Genomic DNA, 8,150 nt, shown 5'->3' with positions numbered 1-8,150 from the left:
CTAATATATATGTGAAGGATACTGGTCAGTTTCAGTAAAACTATACAAACTGATATACATGTGAAGGATACTTGTCAGTTTCAGTGAAACTGTACTAACTGGTATATATGTGAAGGATACTGGTCAGTTTCAGTAAAACTATACAAACTAATATATATGTGAAGGATACTAGTTAGTTTCAGTAAAACTACACAAACTGGTGTATGTGTGAAGGATACTGGTCAGTTTCAGTAAAACTGTACAAACTAATGTATATGTGAAGGATACTGGTCAGTTTCAGTAAAACTATACAAACTGGTGTATATATGAAGGATACTGGTCAGTTTCAGTAAAACTGTACAAACTAATGTATATGTGAAGGATACTGGTCAGTTTCAGTAAAACCATACAAACTGGTGTATGTGTGAAGGATACTGGTCAGTTTCAGTAAAACTGTACTAACTGGTGTATATGTGAAGGATACTGGTCAGTTTCAGTAAAACTATACAAACTGGTGTATATGTGAAGGATACTGGTCAGTTTCAGTAAAACTGTACTAACTGGTGTATATGTGAAGGATACTGGTCAGCTTCAGTAAACTGTACTAACTGGTGTATATGTGAAAGATACCGGTCAGCTTCAGTAAACTGTACTAACTAATGTATATGTGAAGGATACTGGTCAGTTTAAATAAAACTATACAAACTGGTGAATATGTGAAGGATACTGGTCAGTTTCAGTAAAACTATACAAACTGATATACATGTGAAGGATACTGGTCAGTTTCAGTAAAACTGTACTAACTGGTATATATGTGAAAGATACTGGTCAGCTTCAGTAAAACTGTACTAACTGGTGTATATGTGAAGGATACCGGTCAGTTTCAGTAAAACTGTACTAACTGATGTGTATGTGAAAGATACCGGTCAGCTTCAGTAAACTGTACTAACTGATGTGTATGTGAAAGATACCGGTCAGCTTCAGTAAACTGTACTAACTGATGTGTATGTTATGGATATTTAGTACTGATCATAGCTGAAGAAGACAGACCAATGTTCTGTTGAAACATGTAGTATGTTCCACCATCAATAAAACGTTTTCTTATGCTTATAATTTCTTTGCCTACCTATTATTATATTGGCTTCCTTACTCAAGTGTAATTATATCAGTTATAGTGTAGGTTTTACTCCCTGGATCATCTGTATTGGTCAGTTTGAGTAAAACTATATTACCTGGGACTTATGTTAATGTAAACTGCTTTATTTTATTCAAGTTCTATTTTTGGTACGTCTCTATTGGAAGACATAGAGAAAATGTATTGGAACTAGGATTTGTTCAAGTAACTTATGAACAATCATTCAAAAAAAAAATTTGCTTGACAAAAAAATTTAACATTCAAAAATTTACACAAAGATAAACAAGAACCCTCCAAATATACACACTTTCCCTGAATAAATATTTATGACACACTTTTGCAATTTTAAAAACAAGTTAAAATATACAAGATTGAGAATAGAAATAATGCAGAAGAATAAAACACATCTCTTAAGGTCCAGTTCAGCTACACAAACATAAGATACAGTAGATATTCCACAGCTTCACAGAGGAAACATTTGGCCATGTTATAAGTTATAAATCAACATAGAAAACATTACATACAAACAGTAGTTGTCTACAGTTTTAAATAGGTCCACATTTTTGATTCCTGCACGGTAAAGCTCGTCAATCACCTGGAAATGTTTAATGATATAAAGTGTAACAAATTTAGATGATCGTAGAAACCGTTTCTTTTGTACAATGAAACATCTGGTTCACATATAATAAACAAATTTGTGTTCACACCCCGAGTCCACTTTCTGCAATATGACCTTTAAGATTGGAATGATAAGACTTAAAACAAAATAGTCATGATTTAAAAAATCAATGAAGTTAAAAACAATATTTCTTAAAGTAGGTATCAACTATTGTCAGCATTAAAGACTCAAGTTTATAATGATCTCTGTTGTTAAGCTCCAACAAGTCATCAGTTTTATACAGTTTCTTCAACTTTGACTATTTACCTATCAACATATATAAATAGATTCTCTAGAAAAGTTACAAAGATAGACCAGTGACTATAATCTGTGACCTTACTTTATTTTACAGGTTGGAAGAGCAGCTATTATCATCTGTGACTTAATTATACAGGATGGAACAGCAGCTATTATCATCTGTGACTTAATTATACAGGATGGAACAGCAGCTATTGTCACCTGTGGCTTTATTATACAGGATGGAACAGCAGCTATTGTCATCTGTGACTTTATTATACAGGATGGAACAGCAGCTATTGTCATCTGTGACTTTATTATACAGGATGGAACAGCAGCTATTGTCATCTGTGACTTTATTTTGCAGATTGTAATAGTAGCTATTATCATCTGTGACCTTACTATATTTTACAGGTAAAAACAGTAGTTATTATCATCTGTGACCTTACTTTATTTTACAGGTAAAAACAGTAGTTATTATCATCTGTGACCTTACTTTATTTTACAGGTAAAAACAGTTGTTATTATCATCTGTGACCTTACTTTATTTTACAGGTAAGAACAGTAGTTGTTATCATCTGTAAATTTACTAAATTTTACAGGTTGGACCAGCAGCTATTATCATCTGTGACCTTACTTTATTTTACAGGTAAGAACAGTAGTTGTTATCATCTGTGAATTTACTAAATTTTACAGGTTGGACCAGCAGCTGTTTTCATCTGTGACCTTACTATATTTTACAGGTAAAAACAGTAGTTATTGTCATCTGTGACCTTACTAAATTTTACAGGTTGGACCAGCAGCTGTTATCATCTGTGACCTTACTAAATTTTACAGGTTGGACCAGCAGCTATTATCATCTGTGACCTTACTTTATTTCACAAAGTTCATCTTGTTATTTAATTTTCAATTTCTGATCTGCCAGGTAAGGAATTACTTTCTTACAGTTATTTTAATTTATAAAGTCAACACACCACATTAGATTAACTTTACTTGTCAAATACTTTAGTGTTTCTATTGAACGCTTGATGATGAAATTTCACATTTTTTAAATAATTCAGTACAGACATACTATACTAACAAACGTATACTTCTCAAAACCTTTAGATTTTTGGTAAAAATATTGCATCAAATTACGTGTTCCATAAAAGAAACAATGATGAGGTTAATTAGCTTCGAAAACGAACACAAATTAAACATGACAACGCAACCTGTAAACAGCTTAAAATGACAAGTTGTAAGAGCCCGTACTAATTAAAGCCAAGTTAAATGAGATTAACTACAGAAAAAAAGAAAAGCCATTTCTTGATGCCAACAAAACTACAAAAGCAAAGAATACTGAACACGTTTAGTTTACTTCATTTTCAAAGTCACTGCCCCACAAACATAACAGGAGCAGAGTCTCTTCAACTTTGTCATTAGAAATGAACACTGTATTTTATGAAACTTGGTAAAAATTCCATTTTAATGTTGAGTAGGAGAAACTTCTATCTTTACAACTGTGACTACAATCACGAGTCACTAGGAAACAACACAATGCTGCAGTTTATAAGTAGGTTTCTACAACTCTAGATTAACGTCTCGTTCTCTTAACAGACATATTACAACCTAAATGTTTGTCTACAAACTAAATCAAACATATCCTTCCTACTGTACACACCATGTCTCAACGGACAGAAACAGAAAATCTTTGACTACTAATTATATTCATTTGTTTTTCATAATAACTTTCATTATCTTTGTATACTTTTGATATAAATACAAATAACTTAATACGCATTCCGGATTTTCTCCAATCTTAAACTATATATTCAGTAACAATTTTTTTATCCAGGTCAACAGTTTTTTTTTTCTCAAAATATACACACACTGGACTATGATACTTTATAAAACCACAACGATGATCTCACCAGATGTATGTCAATAAATATGAACTAAGGAAGGTATGATACAGTACACAAATATACACATGGTAGTTAAAAAGATCACTTAACAGTACGTTACAACGTTAGTTGTTCACACTCAACTGAAGTACTTGAGTCCACAAACGACCAAAAACTTCTCAATGAACAATTCCGAGTCCAGAAGAGCAATATGAGCAGTTCGACCAATCAGAGAATTGGGATTACTAGGCAGAGCATGGTGAACATCGTAACGAACAAGATTGACGTCGGGTTTCTCCACAATGGGTTGGAGAATATTTTTAACCATTTCCCTGTAAACCGCTCCTAAAAGTTTAGAAAAAATAATATTTCAGTCACGGGATTTTAGTAGGATACAAAAAAAATTACCAAAATAGATTGGAAAACATAAAAAGAAGAGTCTTGGTCACTCCCCTACATCGGTCCAAGGACATTATAAAACTAAACCTTTTATCAGGAAATCTTGATCACAAGATATATGTATAATCTGCTGGGTTTATATTGCCACACAGAATACAGTATTCAACACTGAAAACCTAGAAGATGGACGAAGGCACAAACCTTGCAAAGAGGCATCTCTGACGGCAGACTTACAGAGTTCAATTCGAGCTGAATGAGATGTAACATAGCGGTCTTGAGATGAACCAAACAGTAACACATTCTTGAAATGTTCCAAACCTGAGAAGAAAAATTCAGATTTTTAGTAGTTAATGTTGATAGATATGCAACACTGAACATCACTAGATGTCAGCCCGTGGGGGAAAAGATACGTATCCTTTGCCCAGGGCATTGAGCGAAACATTTATTATAGTACAAAACATTAAATTTTTAATTACTGCAATCTTTTTATTTTTAACAAGAGAAATACAAAACAATTCAAATTATTTTATGGCTATTATAGCGTAAATGTCTGTTAAAATCAGATGGCTACAGTTCAAAAGTTTACTGATAGTTTCTCACTAAAAGTGTTCCCCATTTCAAGCAATGTCTGTGTACAAAACAACGTACTTTCATAAAAATAAGCCATCTACAGAGTAACGCAAACTGTTTTTACAAACATGAATAGCTACAATTTCCACTACCATAAATATTGAAGATTTAACAGAAGAAAAATAATGTTTAAAATCTCGTTTAAAACCCAGATTTTTCTGAGGTTTTATACTACATGTTAGTACTCGATGAAAATGCACTTATCACAAAGGAAACTAAAGATAAATGTCATGAAAATTGAAAGACTATGGTGCAAAAGAGGCATAATTTGGTTAAAAACACCAACAAAAGCAAATTCCCAGTTTAATTTATTACTACATGTGTTCAATTAATTTATTTTCTGACCTGATTTCTTGCTAAGTTTGTATAGAAAAGTCTCCCGGAGATCAGCAGCATCCTTCATCCCCAACTGGAGAAGTGAGCCAGACTTTTTCCATTTCTGCATGAACCACATTCCTGGGCAGATAACATAAAACAAAGTTCTTACTGAGAAGGAAACGTAAACATAATATAGGATATTAAACCTCGATTAAGGAATAATGATGTGAATAATATCAAAATTAAACAAAACTGTTACCAACAATATAACTGATATACAATAAAAATAAAACTGTTACTGAGAAATCTGTACAATGGGCTAACTGTGCTGGCCCCACTACGGGTATCAAAACCCAATTTTTAACATCAAAATCATTAGTTATACTATTTAGCCAGTGGGGAGCCTACTAAGAGTAAAACATAAACAATATACAAAATTAAACAAAACTGTTACCAGCAATATAACTGATATACAATAAAAATAAAATTGTTACTGAGAAATCTGTACAATGATCTAACTGTGCAGGCCCCACTACGGGTATCAAAACCCAATTTTTAACATCAAAATCATTAGTTATACTGTTTAGCCAGTGGGGAGCCTACTAAGGAGTAAAACATAAATAATATCAAAATTAAACAAAACTGATACTGAGAACTAACAATATAAACAATGCACAATTTTACCTGTATAGGAAAGGAAATTATGCTAACATAAAAGTAAATCAAGAAACAACAATCTATAACCATAATGTAGTGGCTATATGCTTCAACAAAACATTGGTCTGTCAATGTTTTGTGTCAAAAGATGTAATGTGTTACCCTAAAATAAAACCACTTTATACTTATAAAGTGTTGTTTGTCAATTTACTATTGCTATAGAAATTTCAAGAACACTTTTTCTAAAACAAAACTATATAAATAGTATGCAATATTAAAATTGTTACTGAAAAGTAACAATATATAAACAACATACATCATAAAACAAAACAATACAAATAGTATACGATATTAAAATTGTTACTGAAAAGTAACAATATAAACAACGTACATCAGAAAACAAAACTATATAAATAGTATACAATATAAACAACATACATCATAAAACAAAACAATACAAATAGTATACAATATTAAAATTGTTACTGAAAAGTAACAATATAAATAACATACATCATAAAACAAAACTATATAAATAGTATATAACATTAAAATTGTTACTGAAAAGTTACAATAGAAACAACACAACATAAACAGGTAGTACTAGGGAGGATAAACACAATTACACTAACAGGGCACCAAAAGAAAAATATATGTGTAACACACTGTTAGCAGAGTAGAGATTAAACATTTCTTAATCAGAACAACCTATAAGTTACTATATGTATACTGCTTCAGCATCTTGTACTACACTTAACTTTTGGTTCAAACTAAACCTATCGTTAGAGCTTGGTACTAGGTATGGAAGATTTGTAAGGAAACTAAATCCATTCTTGGTACTGATTAAGTACATCAATGTTCTAAGTTTCATTCATAGTGTTAGATACACTAAACAACATCCTATGTACTAAACGTTGCACTGCCAGAACAACAAACAAAATTCTTGGTACTAGGTAAACAAACCAGTGCCAGGACAACAAAACAAATTCTTGATACCAGGTTAATAACCAGTATAATGATCCCAAACTAATTGCTTGACACTAGATAAACAATTATATTTTACCAAACCACACAACATTAATCTTACCCATGTTGACCAGTCCACTGCTATTGTATAATGTCCCCAAGTGTGGTCCAGAGAGAGAAAGAAAGGTATGGAGGTTGTCCAAGAAGGGTTTCATCTCTGGCCTGGTAAGAGCTGACCGGATAATTATATTTCCCAAAGAATGACCAATGAAACTAGTGAAGAAAAGGAAACATGTTTATAACAAACATTAAAAAACTGTAAAAACAAATACCTTACAACTAATAATAACCAGTTAACAAAGTTAAAACAGGTACTTTACAACTAATAATAACCATTTAAGAAAGTTAAAACAAGTACTTTACAACTAATAATAACCATTTAAGAAAGTTAAAACAGGTACTTTACAACTAATAATAACCATTTAAGAAAGTTAAAACAAGTACTTTACAACTAATAATAACCATTTAAGAAAGTTGTAAAGTACTTGTTTTAACTAATAATTTTTCCACTGTAGATAAATTATGAAGCCCCTATTCTTCTACTATAGATAAATTATGAAGCCCCTATTCTTCTACTATAGATATATTATGAAGTCCCTATTCTTCCACTGCAGACAAATTATGAAGCCCCTATTCTTCTACTATAGATAAATTATGAAGCCCCTATTCTTCTACTATAGATAAATTATGAAGCCCCTATTCTTCTACTATAGATATATTATGAAGTCCCTATTCTTCCACTGCAGACAAATTATGAAGCCCCTATTCTTCTACTATAGATAAATTATGAAGCCCCTATTCTTCCACCGTAGATAAATTATGAAGCCCCTATTCTTCCACTGTAGATAAATTACAAAGTCCCTATTCTTCTACTGTAGATAAATTACAAATCCCCTATTCTTCTACTATAGATAAATTACAAATCCCCTTTTCTTCTACTGTAGATAAATTACAAAGTCCCTATTCTTCTACTATAGATAAATTACAAAGTCCCTATTCTTCTACTGTAGATAAATTACAAAGTCCCTATTCTTCTACTATAGATAAATTACAAATCCCCTATTCTTCTACTGTAGATAAATTACAAAGTCCCTATTCTTCTACTGTAGATAAATTACAAATCCCCTATTCTTCTAATATAGATAAATTACAAAGTCCCTATTCTTCTACTGTAGATAAATTACAAATCCCCTATTCTTCTACTGAAGATAAATTACAAAGTCCCTAT

General features: G+C 31.6%; 1 protein-coding gene across 1 annotated transcript; it reads right to left on the bottom strand.

Annotated features, from left to right (window-relative positions):
- On the bottom strand, positions 1-7,135 carry LOC106476657 (protein FAM135A-like; the record flags this gene model as incomplete). Its single annotated transcript, XM_013937299.2, has 4 exons — positions 1-4,237; positions 4,493-4,609; positions 5,267-5,377; positions 6,984-7,135. Coding segments are annotated over 4 exons (586 nt in total), but the record flags the coding sequence as incomplete, so codon positions are not given.
- Between the last annotated feature and the right edge of the window lie 1,015 nt (positions 7,136-8,150).

This window comes from Limulus polyphemus, unplaced genomic scaffold (assembly GCF_000517525.1).
Source record: "Limulus polyphemus unplaced genomic scaffold, Limulus_polyphemus-2.1.2 Scaffold11146, whole genome shotgun sequence".
Lineage (NCBI taxonomy): Eukaryota > Metazoa > Arthropoda > Merostomata > Xiphosura > Limulidae > Limulus > Limulus polyphemus.
Note: the sequence above shows the minus strand (reverse complement) of the source record. Positions and strands in the feature narration are given on the sequence as shown.